The sequence below is a fragment of the Dermacentor albipictus genome, chromosome 8, assembly GCF_038994185.2.
Source record: "Dermacentor albipictus isolate Rhodes 1998 colony chromosome 8, USDA_Dalb.pri_finalv2, whole genome shotgun sequence".
Classification (NCBI taxonomy): Eukaryota; Metazoa; Arthropoda; class Arachnida; order Ixodida; family Ixodidae; genus Dermacentor; species Dermacentor albipictus.
Window position 1 is genome coordinate 71,980,922 of NC_091828.1, and position 21,772 is coordinate 72,002,693.

Sequence of the window (21,772 nt, forward strand, 5' to 3'; positions counted from 1 at the left end):
TTGCATCGGCGGTTACGCAAATTTAACGTCAGGAGATTGGAATAAAAAACATCGGAATAGTTTTACGTTATAGGGCCCATGTTTACCTGTGCATGCGTGACACCATGCTTGTTAATTGATTTAAAACACGTTGGCGTGCTAGTTGGTTTGAATCCATGATACAATGTGTAAGCGCGACTGAACAAGGACGTAGAAAGAAGCAGGCACACAAAAAAAGCGCTGTCTCTGTGTGTCTGTTTATTCCCTACGTCCTCATTCAGTCTCGCTTACACGCTTTATCATTGTTAATTTAGTTAATAAGCGAATGTTTTTAAGTTTATGCGGCCGCTAAAACTACTATTTTTACTTCGCCCAGCTGTTCACTAATTTGCTGTCGCAATTGATGCTTCGCCTTTCGGGCGAAACTGCGACTTTTTTATTACAGGGTTAAAGGTTTGTAAACTTCGCGCTTATTTTTTTTCTTTGCCGAATTTTGGCCGTGTTCATAAAAAAACTCAAGTGCTGATTCGAAATGCCCATCCCTGTAGGGTTTCAAGAACGAACGTTCTCTCAATAATGCAGCTAATTTCATTCCGACCCTTTCAGTACTTGTCTCATAAAAGCATTTCTGTGTTCATGTATTTGAAAGGGTGATCGGAGCTGGCTGAGAGCTAAATGTTCCTCTTCATTCCATAATGTAAGAATAAAACTACAGCAGGGCTAAAACGCATCATTAACATTGTCTTCGGTTCTAAATAAACGTAATAGAATCCATTGTTTCTTTATTTACATTTGTGACATTAAAGTTACGTGAGGAGGTGCGAAATAACGCGTGATTGTTGACGCGTTTAGCAACATTACTTTAAATCCGTGGTGTCGCATTTTCGTGAGCAAGGTTCAATGCAAAGCGGTGTATATTTTCATGTTTCGGAAATTAACAGCTCAACACAGGCAAGGACGAAAGAAAACAACACGATACAGGCGCGGTCGTGTTCTTCTTTTCTTTCGTTCTTGTCTGTATTGCGCTGGTAATTTCCTAAACATGAATCACCACCAACTCGCCCAACTTTGTCTTCTAGTACGGTATATTTATATTATAGAATTACTACTGCTGTTGCAAGCTATGAATTATGGGAGCTGTATCTCAGCAACTACTTTATGCTTAGTGCTCTAAGTGTGAATGCTATGTGCTTTGAAAAGTATGTTCTAAAAATATAGAAAAAATGACAAACATTCCACTCTGTGAAGATGGGATGGCAGCGAAAGCTGACGGCAGTCAAAGCTCTCAAACGAAAATCAAAGTCCTTTCGCTGCCATTCCATCTTCACACTTTGCATTTCGTGAGATTAGTTGCTCGTCCCACACACCTTGAAGTCGGCCACGCCGCCGGGAATGAGTGGGAATGCACGCCACCGTACCTGTAGCACACGGTCCGGATTAGTCACGTCTCGTACATTTCCGATCCTCGTCAGGTCGTTCTCGAACCACAGACGGTCGGACACTTTGCAACTAAATCCGAAATGTTTATACAGAAAGTCTCTTTGGAACTTGGCATCCGCACCTTTGAGGTCGTTCCCTCGGTCCATCCGATAACTGTGCCACCGTATTGCGTTGGGAGTCTGGCGTCGTAGCTCATTCGGGGGTGCCCGGGCTCGCGATTGTCGTTTTCGTTCAGCATCGCGGGAACTTTCTTCGTCTGTGGTCGTTTCGCGCCGGCGCCGTTCACATTCTCGTTGCTGTTCCCTCCGGTGCTCCTCGTACGCATGTTGTTCTTCGCGTGTGCGAACTATACGTGTCCGCCCCGTCGATAACGCAGCTGTTAAATGGCTCACACCCCCTTAATCACTGGCCCATACCCCGTAGACGCCACATCCCAATTACGGCGACAGAAGAAGAGTGAATTCTAGGCTGGAATGATGAGCGGCAACGGAGCCAGCTGTTTTCCGAGCCCACAGGGGTATGTGCCATTGAGCTTGGACTCTTTCTGCACAATCACCAAGATAGCCCCACACTATGATTTTTTTCTCTTGCCGGACGCCGAAAAAACTATGAAAGGTTAGTGATACACAGCGTTCGATTAAAATTGTAGTGGAAGTGTCAACCGAGCATCTGGCCTAGGGGTAAATATGACAGATAACAACTACGACAATAATGTGCAGTGATCACTGTTACGGAATACTTATATTGCCGCGTCGAGACAAATTTGACAGCTGATATGCGGTTTGAGGAGTGCAGTAAAATACCAAAACTATGGCTGTATGGGCTATTTTGAAGATTGGTCTATTTATTGGTGTCTTGAACGATACCACACTGTTAACCTTTTGTGCTTTCACGAATATATATTACGGTATAAGCATTCAAACTTTCAACGATTATTGCCTTCCTGGGACAGGCCTGTACTTAGGCTCTTGGAATTTGAGCTCAGTGTCGTGTATTCATGTTCTCACACAACACAAAAAGGGCAATAGTTCATGGGTTGCGTCAAACACGCAGCCGCACACGTCATTAATGACACTATCTGTGACTTGTACCGACAAAATACGACGGCAAACGAAAGATAATTTGTGCCTGCTGCTATGACAGAGCTCGTAGCCGCATGTGCTTACAGATGTGAACACTAAGCCATTTGGAAATTTGTGGGACGTACATTAGAAACACAACATAGATAAATCATAGCCGCATGTTCTCACATATGCAATCTCAATGTAGCCATTATAGATTTTAGCCATTACACAAACGAAAGAACCGGCGTTGAGAAACTCGCAAGCAATAACATCGAGAATGCATATGACCGTAAAAATTAAGAAAGGTTCACTTTACACTAACACTGCAAGGGCGCTGGCTCACGACAGCTAAACGCGGCAGCAAATTCCTTGCTGTATGAGGCTATGTAACGGCAAGCGCTCGCCAGGGAGCTTTGTTCACCGCACAGCGTGTGACAGAAGCGAAGGTAAAAGAGCTGACGACTCTCTTTCTTATCCAACGGCGATTGCGCGGTTGTCGACGAAGCGTTGCCGGTGTTGGGGACACTCCGCAAGTCCCATTCGGTTGCCGTTAGCACGACATCCAGGGCCCAGTCGGTGAAGACCAGATGGCGCGCCTCTTCTTCTCCGACGCTCCTGCCGAAAACTGCATGTGCGGCATCGCTAACGCAAGGCACTGTAACATTAAGGGTGGACACGTGTTCCACGGCTGCGGTTTCGGCGAAGTGGGCCTCGATCCAGTCGAGCAGCAGTCGCACGCCGACGGTTGCGTAGTCCAGGAACTGCAGCGAGTCGTCGCCAGCGAAGGCGTCCGGCACGAGAAAGTTTGCTGGCACGGCGACGAATAAACTTGCACCGCCGTCGTCGGGAAAGACGAGCCGGCCGAGGAGTTGGCGTTCGACGGCGCCGTCCTCGTAGTCGATGCCCACGTGGTCTCGACTCGCCCTGACCACGTTCGTCAGGAAGTGTTCGCCGTAGGGGCTCGCCGACGAAAAATTGCGCGGTTGCTTTTGAAGTGCGGCGAAGCTCTCGGCCGTGCCTGAAACGCGCAAGATATTACTCGATATTATGTCTCGTTTGCTGGGAGGATGCTCTTCTAGTAGTAGTCGGCTTCAGCGCTTATAAACTATTAGATACGCCGAAGTGGAGGGCACGAAGTAAGTTTTGACTACGTGACGTTGCATACAAAGTACTGAATAAGCGGCCCGAGGATTATTTCTCAATAGCGCTACCCAGCAATGGGGTTACACAAGGCCAGGTGTCTAGGTCGCGACAGAGCCGCAACATCATATCCAGTGAAGGTGGCCTGTGTGTTATATGCTGCAGCGGTGGTCCTGGACATAGCGGAGGGTACTAACGTGTCAAACTCCGATATAGTAAAGCCTTTGAAAATACCTTCGTTATAGCGATACAGGAACGAGGCTCCGTGAAAACTTCCCCAAAGCGAGAGTAGGGACCGGTACGACAGTGTTGGGCTACAGTACAGGGGCACCCTTTCTTGCATTACGCGAGGCACGAAAGTACACTTATGCATTTTCTGAACATTTTTCAGTGCGGTTGTGTGCCCTTGATCTGCACGGCTTCCAAATGACAACTGAGTAATATGCAGAAAGTACATATCCGAGAGCATTTTTGGCGTGGCCATTTCTGAGGTGAATGTTCTCGTTGAAACCTATTGTGTCTAAACGGGGGATGGGGTAGGGGAGGGTGCTCGAGCGTGTTCTTATTTCCTGTCTTATACGTCGACCTGAGACCATTTCCCTTTGGCATTGAGCCGTTGCTTGATATGGTCCTAACATACACAGATGCCCGCCATAAGGGCGCGATCTGGCAATTGGTTGTTTTTAGTGTGTGCTGTACACCGAACACATGTCCAGGAGTTTTGCACATTGCCTTTTCAGCTGTCTTTTGAACTTCACCACAGTGCACGAGCGCAACTCAACGGGCAGCATTTTAAAAATGATATTTCAGAAGACCATTGGAATTTCAACAACTTTCAGTGTGCAACGTCCAGAGGGTAAGATCTTTTATATGCTTGCGTGATTTGCGACACTTAGTTGTAACGTCGTTGTTGCGTTATAGCAGAATATTCGTCAGCAATAAAACACTGCTCTAATGCCGTAGAAACGTTACGAAGTGCCGTAAATACACATATTCTTAGAAGGGCATACCCTCGCGACGTTCCTAACTTAAACTGGTTGAAACTCAGACAGACTTCTTCATATCATCTTTAAAAGTGCTGCCCACCGAGTTAAGACTGGCACTGCGGTGAAGTTATACAGATTGCCGCAGGACCAATGTCGAAAACTCCTGGGTATGCCAATAATATTTGTGTTAAGCGGTAATTTACAGGTACACCATTCCATGTGTAGAAGCCATCTCTGGCTTATTTTCAGCTTGAAGAGGAGCGGCGCTTGTGCATTCATTTCGCGTTATGCGATGACCAGTAAACGAAATGCATGATTGCTTTGTTTGTGCTAATAACTAGATGCAATGGTTCGCATTGGGATTTACGTCGTGGTCATTGGGAAGTGCACACACACGTACGCACACACGCACACGCACGCACACACGCACACGCACGCACACACCACACACACACCACACACACACACACACACACACACACGCACATACACGCACACGCACACACACACACACACACACACACACACGCACGCACATTAGGAATGCATCGCGTGTTGTTGTGGTCATTTGGCGTTTGAGAATACGGATTTATTTATTCACCTGGCCTCGCCCACGTCGACTAAGACGTTAGAAGATTTGCAAGAAACTTGCGACAAAAGCAAATTACGCACATTGAAGCAGCAAAACAAGGCGGCGCACTCGCCCGTGTCACCTCAGCCAAACACTCACCAACAAACGATACGTTGAGTTTAGCAAAGTTCCTGCAGTCGATGCCTATTTTCGTAAAAGTGGCGCACGTTCTCAGGGTAGTGTCTTGGATGCGCTTCACCATCTCCACGAAGGACTCGGCAGCTTCGGTTGGCACTAACGTTGCACTAATCCAATAGGGCAGCAGGTGCTTAAAGTGTCCGCCAGTGATTTCAAGGCACGTGTCGATGGCGCCAGTCGGACTTTCAGACCGAACCTTGCCGCGAATAAGGTAGACGTACTTAATCACCTGCGCCAACAAAACGGCCGACGCGTAGAGGCGAGCTCTTTCCAGCGTGATGCGGGATAGAAGAATCACGGCCTCTTGAATGTACGCCATCCCGCGAGACTCTACGGGACTTTGTGGTGAGTACCGCACAAGGCTTTCAGGTGAAGCCCTGTTCAGAGCGTCTGCCCAGCTGACTCCCTGGAATGGCAGTTCCACGTCGCTAAGGGGAGTCCTGTCGAAAGGCACTGACAGGTTAAATAGCGACCGTCGGCTGTGAATTTGGCCGTCGAGATGGTACAGAACGTCGACGTCACTTTCATTGGCCATGAGACCGTCATCTCCGAAGGTCGCGTTCAGAAATTCCAAGACGTGATCTTCTCCCAACGTCGAACGAAGCGTTTGCCCCGCGTCCAGACAGATCATGTGCCGCCTTAAGGTTACCGATATGACCGACGCTAAGCCGCTGCTCAGGCTGTTGGTGACGATGAAGTCCAGCAGGTCTTGAAAGGTTTCCATCGGGGCGGTGTCCTCTCCGTCGGATGATCCGTTGAAGCCCATCGTGGTGATGACGTCGGTCACAGTTGCAACTCGAGCGGCTTCTCCGCGGAATTTGCGACAACTGTCATAGAATGCCGCCATGTTCATGGCCTCTCCGCTGTGAACGTCACCATTCCGCCCCTCGTCGGAATCGCCAAGGAGGCTCAGTAGCGCTTTGCGAATACTTAGGGTGTAGTTTTCTTCGCCTTCGCGGTGGTAGCCAGGTCTTTCCTGGTTCCATGCGCGCCACCGGCCACATGCGAACTGGTAGAAGTCGACGCAAGGGTCTGTCGCAAGGTCTGCTGTGTCTGCGATGGCGTCCACAGCACGACTGCAAGCTTTACTTGCGCCGCAGAACTTGACCAACTCCTGAAACAGACCGGTCTTTGGTGGTACCGGCGATCGGGTGGGCCTTCTCGAAAAGATCAGGGCTATGAGGACAGACATGAGGATCAGAAATGGTATGCACAGCGCCGACAAGGGGAGATGCATCTGCGTCTTGTTTTCTGGGGGCTTCTGTGGAAACCTTGATGGTCCTATGGATAGGCGATCTAAAAGCAAAAAAAAAAGAAATGGAAAAGAGAAATTCGTTTGCACCAACGCTTAAGACACCCACAGCAATTTCTTGAGTAAAAATGTCGTAAAAGCTGCTTGATAAACTGCTTCATGAATCTGATAACTAATGTCTGCACTGGAAACGTTATAAAACGCGTGATCGGCAGAAAATGAAGGAAGGCGTACATGCGCATCTTTGTGCCTGCCGTGTTTTGTTTTAGCAAGAACAGCCGTTACAAGTTTTGGAACGGTATAAATACGCCAATTTTTGAAATTGGGCAACGCATTGGTCGTGTTAGTTCACCACACTTTCATGCAGAATGGACACCACGTAGCGTAAAAAAAAGGGTATCAGAGCAAGCGTGCCTGCTCCCGAACCATGGGTTGAAGGCAAGGATTCTACCTGCTACGTAACGGCCGCCATATGCAAGATGTGCATACATGGCGCGCCAGGTACTTAAGGAGGTAATGATTAGAAAAGTTACAACAATGTTTCAGAAAAAATCAACTATATTGTTCAAAATTTTCAAATTGTTTCTTTCGCCAGTGTTTGATAAACCATTAATTAAGACCACCTTCAGTCGCAATAAATGTCTGAATGCGAATTTTATAACGGCTGTATGTTTGGACCATATACTGCTAGTGGGTGTTGACGAGTGCTTCTAGAATAGCGTCTCAGAGGAGTTTTGGCATTCTATGGCCGTTTGGTCTTTCTTAGCGACGCCCTCAATACATTCCAACGAAGCAAGTTTAAATGGCGGGAACTACGTTACTAAGTTGATGATTGTTCGGCCACATGAGTTCTCAGCTTGCCAGCCTTGGATCCCACAAGCCCTGTGGGAGACATAAAATTTATTGTCTACGAATGGCGCCTGATGGCCTCGTAGACAGAAAGCCTCACTGTTGATTCTGGCATGCGATCTTGCCAGGCAATGTCGACCGCTAGCTTTTCAGGATTTTTGCTCATGATGGCCACTACATATAGAGATGTTCAACTGCCCGAAGAATGTCTCATCACTGGCAGAGGGTATTTCACATTCTCGCAGTGTTGTGAATTTGACGTCACTTCTTGTCTCGCACAGAAAACAACGATTTGGTCACAGTCAAGAAGCTTCACTGTCCGAGTCGCTGTGACCATCGCGTAGGGTGGCTGTGACTGGATGCTGCTTCACCTCCTTTGCCGGATTCTAAGCTGCTACGCTGATGTAAATGAGCTAGACGGCTTACCGAGGGGTCGGTTGAAGACCGCTGTAAGCGCCTAGATCGATAATGTTAGAGTATTAGTGTATATAGCGGTCCAAAGTTGTGTCCACACATGCGTCACCTACGCTGTGCAATACTTGGATTTTAAACTGTGCCTATTATTAGAATATACCCAGATGTACCAGAAATATGCTACAGTAGTGAAATTCATTTTGTGTATTGTTGTGTGAACCTGGGAGTGTGTATGGAGCGCACAGAAGAATCCTGCTCGGCTATAGCGAATTACATAGAATGAAATGTAGGTTAGAGACATCCTCTACGAATGGAGAAAAGATTGTTTGGGAAGATCGCTCGAAAAAATTAAGGGGAGGTGGTTTACTAGGGCGTTTTATTCAGCGTACTTAATGAGAGGCTGCAGCCTATTAGTTACCGAGGCTACTCCTTTTCTCTGAAATGATAATTGTGTTCACAACCGAGTCCATAAAAGGAGCAATGATAAAAAGAAAATGCCATATAATTGCTATAGTTCACGTAAACCAAATAAAAACTTTGTAAAATTTGATCATGCACGCGCAGTTGAATTGAATTCTCTGGTTTTACGTGCCAAAACGCAGATTTGATTATGAGTCACGCCGTAGTGGGGGAGCCCGGATTAATCATGACCACCGGGGGTAGTTTTAACGGGTCCCAATGCACAGTGAACTGGCGTTTTTGCGTTTAGCCCACATCAAAACGTGGCCGCCACTACGGGGATACGATCCTGCGACCCCGTGCTTACACCGCATCACCATAGCGGCTAAGCCACCACGGCGGATGTTTATGCGCAGTTCAAAATGACATCCCTGTTGATTGCCGGATTCCAATCACAATACTGACGCATTGGGTCACAAGATCCACAGATACGCGACGAAACATGGGGAGACGTAAAGAATTAAATGTGGTATATAATGGTTCGTACTATCTGAAGTAACCTAAGATTGTCGTAGTGATTGACCGACGATATAATTTCCAGCTATACTTGTGATATTTCAAGCTTGCCCTAAAATCGTAGATATCAAAGCTGTCTTGCAGAATGCTCCTTTCGGAAAGAGAGAGAGAAAAAAACAAGAAAGCTACCGAAGAACACATCCACTTGCTATTGTTTTCACGCCAATCTTGCGCCGAACACAGCTTCCCGGTGGTGCTGAAAGACGGCGCTAACGTTTGGATTTGTGTCTAGCACACGATGCAGTCCACTGTCTCTAACAATTACGCGCAAATTCATGCACCCAAACACACCAGTGGCGATACCTTTCCGGTGTCGTGAAATGAACCGAATCGTATCAGGCTCTGAGATTGAACTCTGATTCTCTTGCGCACCGTTCAAGGAAGCGGCTGTTCCATTATACCGGTGCTTGTCCGCAGGGAATGTTCGCTGGCCAGATCGACCTGTTTCGACCCTTTGTGGTCGCCTGGCTTTAATCGCTTCTCCTGACGGCTTTCTTCGAGGTAATCCAAATGCGTGTCGCGCGTCATGCTTCGGTGCCTTAGTTTCACGCTATGTCTCCTGGCATTACGCGCAGAGAAGCCGAAATTGCTTTCGTCAGCTGTCTCAGCACTAGAGAGGTTGTCATTCAGACACGATGGTGCAAAGGAAACTCGTACCGCGGATTTCTCAAAATTGTGTGGCTCAATTGTGTGTACGTCGGACGTCTTTCTCCAAATTTCTCCACGCGTACGTTAGACGAATTCGAGATTTGTTTTGATGGAAATACGTCCGACGTTTCTCGTTGGTTTTACCGCGTTTGATCTTAGCACGCGCCGAACAGTGTATTTGCTGAGCAATGAAATACATGTGTCCATCGAGCCAGCGCCCATTTTGTGCGTGTTATGGTGCAGCGCGCCTCTTGAGGGAGCAGCCCGCGCTTATCGGTGTGCTCATCGTTGGTGTAGCTTGCTGTAACGTTGCTTCCGCACCTGCTTCCATAGCGTTTATGCGCGCTTTCACAGCAAGAAAAAAGAAAAAAAAAACGCATTCCATTCGGTGTCCCTAGACTCCACGTCATAACAACGAGGGCTCACCGCCGATAGAGCAATGGTGGAATTCGCTTCGATACCGATCCACTATGTGAGTGGTGGAAATGTGTTCGTGTTGCAGCGTTTCACAATTACGAATACGTTGAAATACCGAAGCTGCAATCCACCAATTAACGAAATCGTTAATTCTCAAGAGAAGGGAAGTGGAACTCCGTGCATAGTTAACTCCGCTGATCGCCCCTCCAAGCGGCCCTCAGTTGCGGTTCCTGAATCAGCGAGAGTAACCGCGGTCGTGCTTTGTGACTAAAAAAAAAAAACAGTTTCTTCTTCAAGCTTCTTCGGGAGACTGCTAAAATCACGTCCCTAGGCAAACCACTAATAAAAAAATTTAAACATTGGTAGTGCGAGTGAGGTGCGTCGTATAAGACGTCGTCGTTATGCGTATGTTTAAAAACCTTTCAGCTGGGTGAGTAGAATATACACACCTGTAATTTCGTGCTGATTCGTCTACATCAAGTAGAGAGTGCTCTATTAGCCCCGAGAACGAACGCGAGCGGCGCTGCGAACGCCACTCGCGTGACGTCAGGGCACGGACTCGCGCCTGTCGTCTGCTACAGTTCGGGCGTTGTCCGGGCGCTTTCTGCGGTGTTTTCGTTTGTTCGCCCTCGTTCTCTCTGCTTATATACTTATGGTGGTCGTCTCAAATATGTTTTTACGAGGTCTTCCTTTGCGAACATTTACTCAAAGAGCTAATTTCTTAGACAACAATGCAGCTCTCGAAGGCAACGCTACAGTGCCAGCCGAAGCGACGCAGACCAGCCCATTGCGGGTTTTTCATACGCGGATAGACAATCGCAAAAGCATAGCCTATAGGAATCCAGTTATGATACCATACCTGCCGCGGTGCAACAAGTATGTCACAAAGCTGGCTATATATGACTTCTACAGCAGTTACGTTGATTTTATTCCGCTAAAATAGGTTTGCTCACGACGAGTAGTTCATGGTATAATATCGAATTTTTGCATTTCCTCACAGAAACGCTCGGCAGTAGCACCGGGACTTAACTAATACTGGAGCTTAGATTCTACACGCCTCACTTGCTTCTTTAACTGCCTGTCAACATTAGGCGGTTCTTCACGTGTTTATTTTTTTTAAGCGGCGGAAATTTGAAGTAAAGTTAATGAAGGCTTACAGCTATTTACAGAGTACAAATAGGAATGTACCAATATATATTTCGTTTTCCGTGTTACACGTTCAACTCACCTCTTTAGGGCGCGTTTGTTAATTAATAATAATGTAAGTTATGTTCCTCTTTTTTTGTCTATATTACCAAGTGTATATCATTTATTTATTTCAATGCCGCAGTGTGTTTTGCATTGTTATTGTGGAAATATTTCACTGTTCTTTCATATATTGTATAACTGCAATGTTTTATGGCCACTATATAACTGTAATTTATATGGCGCTTGATGTGTTACCCCATGCAGCCATATTGTACCTAAGGGGGTGAGGTTACCTCAAGCCGCGTCTGTGCGACTTTTTTCCCTCATCCACCTCCACTTACCACTCCTCTGTACACGTGTGTGTGTAAATGGAAATTAATACATCAAATCAAACTCACTTGAGAAATTTACTGGTGCTTGCTGCTTGAGGAATATACATGACGAATCTGTTTGGCGAACTGACACAGCCTGCTCGGCCCAATTTTTTTAGTGAAGTATGGCTGCTGGACCGCATAGCTGCAGCCAGAAAGAAGTCGAAGCGTCAATGATTAGTAGTATGGGACATATTGAAGATATCGAAATTCCCCCGGTGGAGGGTCAGAAATCAAGTGAAAGCATATGCAAGGCATGTGGTGCTTTCTTTATGAATGTTTGCGATTGGATTGGAGGAAACTTAATTTGCCTGCAAAGGTTCTCTTTTATGTACCGACGAAGCGAATAGTTATCCGTTTGTATGATTGAATAACGCTGGATCGAGACATGGTGAGACAGAAGGTGCTTGAATTTTCCTTTTGTATACAGGAAATCTAAGCTGCGGTGTAGTAGCTCGAGAATACTTTAGCCATTCCAGTTGGCGCTGTAAAAAACATGCTGTATGGTTTTAATTCGAAGCTGTAGTGAACTGATGGGTTTCGCGAACATAGCGTGCCTCGCCATACGGACAGTCGATTGCTACCGTTACGTGATCAGGGGTGTGCCATATTGTCGATAAAGGCTACTGAGGGCCACTATGAAACATTTCATAACTTTCAATTGTGTGGCTCTCGATCTTAACAACGAAACTTTTCTCTCAGGTAATTGCTACTATGGTGTGTGTGAATAAACTATGTAAATACTCTACATGACGCGCCGTCGTGTTAGCAGCCATGAGCAATTCGTTTTTTGGAGGCCTGTTTCAGAGGCGGATGAAAGTAGCAGCAAACGTTTTCATAAGAAATGCGCGCCTAACTATTTTTTACGCATTAATGAATGGCGATATTTGAATAGAACAACACACCAGAGTAATAGGAATCATGATGAGAGCTTCGCTGGGCAGTGTCTTTCTAAAATCAGATAACATGTTGACGCCAATTACCAAATTTTTCATCCACGTAAAATGCAATGCCTCTCAAAGCTAAATACTAAAGGAATGTTAAATGTTTAGCGAAGCATCATACACAACTTCGCGCGTTGAATTTGCAGATATTCCTTTTTTAGTCAAAATTTACTGATAGACACGGTGCATATATGCATTGCAAAACCTAGTAGACCCCTTTAACGCTACTTAGCTTGCGATATCCAAGCCGCAAAGTTTCTCGACTCACACGCTTTTGAAGAAGAAACTGTGGTTAAGGTATGGCAGCTGAAAGAAGCCGACGTATTCTTCAACACGTACGGCTCGAGCCACCCATACCCCAAGCATACACGAAGGGAACGAGCGCGCGCGGCAGCCGAGCGAGCCGGAGCGAGCGGCGTCCTGGCCGTGACGTCACTCGCGAGAGGGCGCCACTCCTAATTCTCGGGGCTAATAGATGCGATTTTGTGAAAAACTGATCGAGAAAAGACGCACAAAACCTCAATTCGATTGGGATCAGTGCCGAGGTGGCTGAGGGTTCGCTTTTCTAACGAAAACTGCAGTGGTCGAATGTGTTCAATACGTGATAGAAAAAAAAAGTTAGTGTAGAACGTACGTACAGCCCACAAGAACTTGTTTTAGAAATGTCGAAATTAAGAAAATCCGTGCTGAACAGAGCTGCACACATCGTAGTCCGTGGTTAATGTTACAAGTACAGTAGTTATCGCAAGTCGCCCGTTTTGTCAGCGCTTGCGTCATCAATGATACGATTGCTACTGTGGGTATACCTTACACTTGAAGGTGCATTAGATCCGGCTGTGGAGCAGCCGTGAAACCACGTTGCTTGCTGTCACTTGCCATTATCAGAGCGAGTGGCGGAACTGTTCTCACCACGCCAGAGACACTGGCTAGAAATTAAAAACTAAATAAAATAAAAAGACAAAACAAGCTTAACCGCTGAACCAAATATGCTGCGACAAGAATCGAACCACACATCGCAGTGTGTAAAGCAGAGACGTTACATAAACGCTACCACTGAAGCGCAGTGAACTGCTTTTCCGTCAGCCATATTAGTTACTCTCTCGAAGCTGTTACGGCATTCACTGCTGTAATTTTGGGGACCTGCTGCGGGGCGCGTGCGCGGTTTCCGGCGGCGAGCCTCTACTTGTTGCGGGCGACTTTAACGCGCCCCGCGGAGCCTGGGGCTACACCCGAGAAACACCCAAGGGCAAACACCTTTGGGAAGACTCGCAAGACCAAAGGCTTGCACTGATCGCAAATCCCGCCGATCCTACACGCAGAGGGAACAGCGTGAGTGCCGATACGTTACTAGACCTTGCGTTCGTTTCGAATGTAACAACAGCGCACTGGCAAAATACGTAGGAAGATTTGGGGAGTGACCTCGCGCTGATCGAGATGACGATAGGCACGGGCCCGAGCGGTCGTGGGACTAACCCTGTAAGCAAAGGCCGTAAACTCAAACTTGTGAAGTGGGACACGTTCCGCAAGAAACGAGAAGTGGGTCGAGGCGACGAGCCGATTACGGACATAGACGAGTGGACCTAGACGCTCAGAAGGGATGTAGATGCGGCAACGAGCGAAGTTCCGCCCGAGGCGAACCTCGAAATAATTGACAGCAGGCTGCTACACATGTGGGAAGCAAAGCGAGCACTTCTAAAGAGACGGAAATGTCAAAGACATAATAAGGCTTTGCGCAAACGCATAGTACAATTAGACAGAGAGATTGAAGAACACGCAATCCAGGTATCCAGGGCACAGTGGGAAGACACGTGCAACGGTCTCGAGAGGCAGATGGCCGGGGCGAGCGCTTGGCGCCTCTTTCGACACCTATTAGATCCGGGGGAGACTAGGGCCGCTCAAGGCCACAAGTCTCGTAGACTAGTAAGCGATTACAAAGGTGATAACTTCTTCGACGCAATACGTGAATCGTTACTTTAAGAAGGCTGAACGCATCCAACATGCCGAATACGACGGCGCCGCAAACGAGAAATTGGACGCGGAATTTAGTGAAGCAGAAATTCGGATAGTCCTGTTCGAACTAAACAGCCGATCGGCGCCCGGCCCGGACCGGGTTACCAACAAGACCCTCCGTAACCTAGACGACGAGTCCATCTCGCGCCTCGCGACCTACGTCAACGAGTGCTGGCGAGGGGGCTCCTTTCCCGAAGCGTGGAAACCGGCCCGCGTTATCATGATTCCAAAACCCGGCAAGCAAGTTACGCTCGATAATCTTAGACCGATTTCGCTTACGTCTTGCGTCGGCAAAGTCATGGAACACGCAGTTCTCACCCGCATGACCGACTTTCTCGAAGACCGTGACGCGATCCCGCACACCATGCTAGGATTTCGCCGCAACCTCTCCTCACAGGACGTATTGCTTCAGCATAAACACCAGATCGTAGACAACAACACCAGCTCTACTAAGGCAATCCTCGGCCTAGATATTAAAAAGGCCTTTGACAACGTTAAACAAGAAGCAATCTTAAAACCAATTAGAACATTAGGACTAGGCCAAAGAAAGTATAATTACGTTAGAGATTTCCTCGTGTGCAGGCGTGCATGCATCATCGTTGGCGACGAGGAATCGCCGGAATTTGAGAAAGGTCCGTCCGGCGCGCCGCAAGGATCCGTCATATCACCATTACTCTTTAATTTAGTTCTACTCGGTCTACCCGAGAAATTAACAGAAGTAGAAGGATTGCATCACAGTCTATACGCGGATGACGTCACCCTCTGGGTTCACGGGGGAGGATGTGACGGTCACGTCGAGCGAACGCTACAGGCAGGAGTAGATGCGGTTCAGAATTACTTGCGTGGAACGGGCCTCGAGTGCTCGGCTACCAAGTCCGAACTGTTAATCTACAAACCCACAAGGAGAGGTCGTAAAACCCTGCGCGACGAAGAACGGGAATACTCCAAAATACGTATTATATTGGCATATGGTACTTCCGTACCGCACGTAGACAAAATCAGAACCCTGGGGTTACACCTGCAGGCAAATGGGCATAACGGAGAGACGGTGCAGACTTCGTCGTTCGGTAGATGACACGATCTGACTCTTGCGTCGCATTACGAATAGGCGCAATGGTATGCGCGAAGACTGCGCGATCCGTCTCGTGCAGGCGTACGCGATAAGCCGCATAACGCATGTTGCCCCTTACCTTAAGTGGATAGGGTGCGAAAAAAACAAGGTCGAATGCATGATACGAAAGGCTTTTAAGAGGGCGGTCGGCGTTCCACTCAACGCGAGCACCGACAAGTTTCTGGAGCTCGGGCTTCACAACTCACTTGATGAGTTAATCGAGACGCACGACATTGCACAATACGAACGATTATATAATTCAAAGACAGGTTGATGCATCCTCGAGTCACACGGCATCGCGTACCACACTCACCATGAAGAAAAGATGGCGGTTCAGGCCTCGGTCCGCGACCGCCTGGTCATCCCGCCGCTTCCCAAAAACATGCACCCGACGCACCACGCCGCGAGGCACAACAAACGAGAAAGAGACCTTCAGAAGAAGTTTGGCAACAGCAGCGAGGCGGTGTAGGTAGACGCTGCGCGATATGGACGAGGGAGAAGCGCACACGCGATCGCTGTTGTAGACCGCACGGGTAAGTGCCTCGCGAGCGCTACAGGGACCACGGGACACACGGAGGCAGCCGAAGAAGCCGCAATAGCCCTAGCACTGGCCACGGTACCTAGCGCTGTGATCGTGATCAGCGACTCGCAGGCGGCAATCCGCGGCTTGGCGCGCGGTCGCGTCTGGCGGGAAGCGGTCCGCATACTCCTAATTTGTGACGACGGCGACTCGTCATTGCCCTCGCAAACACAAAATTCTACAGTCTTCCTCCTCTGGACCCCGGCACACACCGATGTCTCGCTCGCGGGCAACGAGGCGGCCCACGCCACTGCTCGAGGTCTCACACGCCGAGCCGCCGCAGATTATGTGGTCGCCGCCCCCGCCCCCGAGAGCGGGGCATCGGATCTGCCTGATCGGGACACTACAACAGAAATGCGGCAACAAGAATCACAATGGGCGTGGGGCGATCGCCTGACCACGTTCAGAGACATCACCCAACACTACAGACTCCAGAGACGCACATTCCCGCGACTACTCGACAAGTAAAACAGGAATGAGGCCGTAACTCAACGCTTGCTCCAGACACACACCTACCCTAGCCCCGCGGTCCTACATCACTGCTACCCAGGTTTATATCCAACAGATGCCTGTAAAGGTTGCGGACAGCGAGCAACGCTGCGATACATGCTCCGGGAATGTGCCGGCAACCACGGTTATGGGACCACATCCGTTCACGACGCGTCCGTAATCGCGGCCGTTACCACAGTACGGGAAGCCTCGAGCTCGCTTCTTCCCGACGCTGCGCCGGCTGCGGGGGCCGCCGGGAACCTTCTCCATCGGCGTCGCCGCCGCTGGGAGGCGGCGCTCAAAAGTTCAGAGTTGGCAGACCAGCTCTGGGCCGTCCAGCAAGCCAAAGATGCCGCCCGAGTCCAAGGACTTCGAGCCGCCACCTGAGGCCCCCACAACGAAACTGCCGGCCATTCATTAATAAAGTTTCTTCTCTCTCTCTCTCTCGTAGATTTTGGAGTTTCGAAAGCCCATTCTTCTGCGCTTACATTCTGCTATCTAATAACATATACTTAACTCCTAGAGCCACTTCTAAGCAATTGTTTCGTTACAATAGCGAGCCGTCCACCATGCTGGCACTGATCGCTGTCGAAATGCATGCGCTCCTCCTCCTTGTTTGTGCAGGTACCTAGCTCGCACATGTGATGACGCGAAGGTATACGTGTATGATAAGGAGGTCTGTACGTATTTTAACTACTGTATTCCGAGCGTAGTGCGAAGCTTCGTGGAAAGCGATAGCCGAAAAGCGTTTATGCTTATGGATTCACCATTCGGCCGTATATTTAAGGCCAGAAACTGGATTGTTCACGCGCAAGATCCGACGCAGCTTTAGACACTTCTTTCTCAAAAAGCCAAATAAAGGGAGTCGATACGTCATCAGAGTGGTACCTGCCGACTAGACATCTTCATTTGGTTGTCGGGGATGCTGAGTCGGGGCTGATGCGTGCGCTCCTCTCATTGGATAACTTAAGACTTCCAGGATTTCTTGTTTGTGTTTGTTGCTTTTCGCTTTAAAACGCTGACGATGAAAACGGGCTTGGCTCGCTAACTTTCCTCAATGACTAATGTGAGTTTATCGTTCTCAGAAAGCTTCGCAGTTGAAAAAAAAATAGGTCATGATTCTAAGATCCAACCCGGAACCAACGTCTTGCAGGGACGGTCGCTGTAACATCTCAGCCAATCAGGAGGCGGGAAAAGGAAGAATAATTGGCCGAGCCAAAGGACGGGGACCGCAAATCTGATAAATCAGTTCTGCGGAAATCCACCTTGCGGATTTTCACAGGACTGATTCGTGCAGGCAGAAAATTTACGATCGGCGCCTACCGGCAGCGAAGACGACAAATCGCTAGAGGGCGCTACAACGATCAAAGAGACTATACAGCTCGAAAAACGTCTTAGACAACGAGCGCCACCTCGCAGAAAACATTAGAGAGGAGGGACGAGTGCAATTATATAAAAACCTTACGCTCTTTTGAAGTTCACGTGGATGCATGTTGCGTGCAGCCCGTATAAAGCAGTGTGGTGACTGATAACTGAGGATTAGTGCCTTAAAAATTACCATCTCTTCATTAGGATTCTTTTCTAACTTTGTGCTATCAATATTCGAACCGTATCCTACTTCTCTCCTCCACTGATTCGTTAAGCTTTCTCCTATATTCAAAAAGTCTGAGTCACCGGACAGCGTAGCTACGTCCTTATTTACCTTTAGCTGCGTACCGCCATGTCTTAACAAAATATTATCTCAGGTTTCTGCGCCATATTCCTAGGCTACGCATGCATAGTCGTTACCGCCATTTATTTTAATGGTGTTTCACCATCTTCTCACATATCCTTATTTGACGGTGAAAAGCAGCGTTTGAGTTTGCGTCGCTAGCTTCTCCACCCGATGTGCGATATGCCACGGTGGCAGCGCCATCTGTAAGAGGCTAAAGAAAGGAAGTCCCTTGACCGAACAAAGAGGGGCCAGTCTTTGAGGCTGTGAATGCGAGTCGACCAGTGGCGTGCAAGGGGTACTTGCCCTACTCGTGCCGGCTGGTCCTGGCAGGCAGCGGGGTCAGTGATATTAATGGGGCGCTCCAGGAAGTGGCTTGCCAATCGACAGTAAGCCGGAACGTAAACTTTAGGCTAACCTATGACGATGATGCTATTGGGCTACCGCGCGAAGTGCACACTGAAACTGGTGAATTGGTGGTGTTGTGTCTCTTTGTGCTTTTTCACTTCCTGTGCTCTCTTCTGCAATTTCCGCTACACTATGGATATGTTATAAATCACATTAGCATTATTATTAAAGCTTCAATGTATTGAGAAGCTATAGTAGAATTTATATAAATCTACCCGAGCGTCAAATCACGCGCATAGGCGTGACTGATGAGTAGGCCGCAAATACGGCGTGTTGGCGTTGGAATGGCGCCGTTTGGCTATTTGCCATGTAAAGCAATGCCATCAGCGCCTCTCAAATAACTTCGACTTTAGGGAAGGGGGAAAAAAGCATACAGCCTTTGAAGACAAAGCAGTTATGCAAAATTTGTAGAAAAGGCAAATTGTCATCCCCCCGATTGTAGCACGAAGCTACAAAGTGAACAAATACGGGTTTCTCAGAAAGAATGCTTCGTAGTACAAGAAACACCATCCTAGCTATTCCGAGATTCCAGCCCGGGACCAAGGCCTTATCGGGTGCGGTTAGTCTACCGTTTGAGCTGACCGGTAGGCTACCAGGTCGCAGAGCGAGGGTCAATTATTCGACAACTGGAAGCCCTAGCTGGGAAATTCACTACGGCAAATCAGTTGTGCGGAAGCTCACAATGTGGAGGAAACTTTATAAACGATAAAAAATGACAGAAAATAAGCCAAATGAATAAGTTATCTGGGCTTACGCGGAAATTATTTGCCGTATTCGGTATCCCAGTGCTCTGCGTTGTCGATTATTTCGCCATCGCTTTGCGTTCCGCTAGCCTTCTGGTTAGCTCCAATGGTAGATCAACCACCGGGCAAGGCATTGACACCAAGCTAGAATGCCGGACCAGGACAAATTTTCGGCCAGCTGCTAACCATTCTTTCTGAGAAACCTGCATCAGCTTCCTTTGTAGATTCACTCTAACATTTGAGTCTACGACAAGTTTTTCTCCTTTTATGAGCGTTTCTCCACCTTGCGGGCTTTTTGTGATTTCCCATGATTTACAGCTATTTACTAGCAAGTGAAGCCTTGTTTTGCGTTGCACCGTGAGGTGTTCTAGTATAACACAAGCTGGAAGACGGACGCAAGGCGGAACACGCATGGTGCTGTTTTCGTTTTCCTGTGTTCGTGGTCATCGATTGCGTTGCTAGAATATCCTACGATGTTTTGGCAACAAAGAGACATTGAGCGCTCTATGTTCCCGTTTAGTAATTGCCAAAGCCAAGGCATGGAGGAAATATACTGTTGGATGAAAAAGCAAAGCGTGGTTCTCCGTCACAAACAAGTAATTCTCACAAAGTAAGCAACGAAAAGAAAATAATAATGAACAAAAGAGAAACAAACTAAGGGGCCTTCGTGATAGCCTTAAAGAATATGTTTGCAACAAAGGTTAGAACGTTCGGCTTACTCTCGGAACGGAGCGTCCACACAGTTCCTGGAGCATGCGGGACATCATCGATGCTGGAGAACTTTTCGCCATCAGCAGGTGCATTAGAATCCAAAGTTTGTGCTCCTAGCTTCTTCGACCAGCTGGAAGATGGCACCAAAGCGAAAACATCGATGGCTTCCCTTGGCTGCTTTTCATCATCTAAGGCCCAGACGATCTCAGTCAGTGGGATTGAGCGTCGGCGCCCCTTGGCGCTGACCGCAGATGCCGTTTCCTTGGTCCTGGCGTATTCCGAAGCATCTCTTGCCATCTCTCGTGTCAGCACCGACAGCACCATGTTTTTTTGCGGGGACGAGGCACCTGTCATATCTCGGTGCACTTGTGAGATCCAGGATTCTCCCAGAGACCTTAGCCTGGAGGGGCCGGACGACGTGGTTTCCGGAAAAGGCGCCTCCAGCTCCGCTAAGAAAGGCTTCTCGAACGTATCGATGCATAGCTCGCCGACATTGGAGGCAACGGCTTCGCGCTGTCCTTTGTGTTCTAGATCTAAGCCTGGCCGCGTAGCATGACCCAGGTTGTGCGATTGGTACCTCTCTGGGCGCAGGTCTTCACGCTTGGGAATGTTTTGCGTCGAAGCAGGTTGCGGGCTCTCGCGTTCGCTGACTGATCCTGCAGAGGTCGAGCTCTCGTGCGCGGGAACCGACATTGCGTCTCTGACGACCACAAACGTTCCGTGGTTGGAGTGACGTCGGCGAAGCTCCGATTGGATCCTCTCGTCTTCAGCGGCGTCGACCTTTTTCTTCTGGGTTTCGCTTTCTGGTCCTTCGTCGCGCCCGGTTTCTGGCGCTTCTGACAGAGAGGATGTACTAAGCCTGCTCACGGGAACTTCGTTCTCTTCCAGAGTCGAACGCCTCTCCTCCGAAGAGAGTGGGCTTGAAGACGAGGCATTGAGGCCAACGGAGTCCTTGTATTTCCGCTTTGGTAAGCGAGCGACGCCTCCTGCGTCTGCTAGGGATTTGAAGGCTGCTCCAGAGGAAAGCCTGCCCCTGCGCTTCGAGCGTCTCTTGGAACGGGATCTGCGCAAGCTGTGCGGCAGAAGCGTCATGACGGAGGACGCGCTGTGGTCGGAGAGGGGACGGCTTCCTCCTAAGTTGTGCTCCTTCGAAACAGCTGCAGAAGACGACGGCTCCACGTCATCGTTGGCATCTATCGCCGAACTTTGCGATGAGGCGAGGGACGTCATGGTTCCTCTTCGGTGCCTCTTGCCTTTGGCCTTGGGCTGGTGCTTCCTCTTTTCGCGCATCATCGTAGTCCTTCTGATGCGAAAGGCTTTGTCCGTATCCACAAACCGCAAACCAGCGTCTCTTCTTCAGTTTCTTCTTCTTCTATGCTGCGTAAGCAAGCACGCAGAAGGGACACCAAGACACTGATAATAATTATTGCACACAGTGACAAATACGCATAAGGGCGATTGACGAAGAGGATGGTGTTATAATGATGAGAGTGAAAATAGTAGAAGTAAAATTTAATAACTATAGGAGTATTAAAGCTAAAAATTAGTTCTTAGATGTATGTTTACTTTCTAC

The 21,772-nt window shown here is 48.4% G+C and overlaps 1 protein-coding gene across 1 annotated transcript; it reads right to left on the bottom strand.

Moving 5' to 3' along the window:
* Positions 1-880: 880 nt before the first annotated feature.
* On the bottom strand, positions 881-21,591 carry LOC135921550 (uncharacterized). Its single transcript, XM_065455877.1, has 3 exons — positions 20,208-21,591; positions 5,340-6,674; positions 881-3,501 (listed from the first exon to the last, which is right to left on the bottom strand). Exons 1-3 carry the CDS (start codon positions 21,490-21,492, stop codon positions 2,801-2,803), a joined length of 3,321 nt encoding a protein of 1,106 aa, XP_065311949.1. The 5' UTR covers positions 21,493-21,591; the 3' UTR covers positions 881-2,800.
* Between the last annotated feature and the right edge of the window lie 181 nt (positions 21,592-21,772).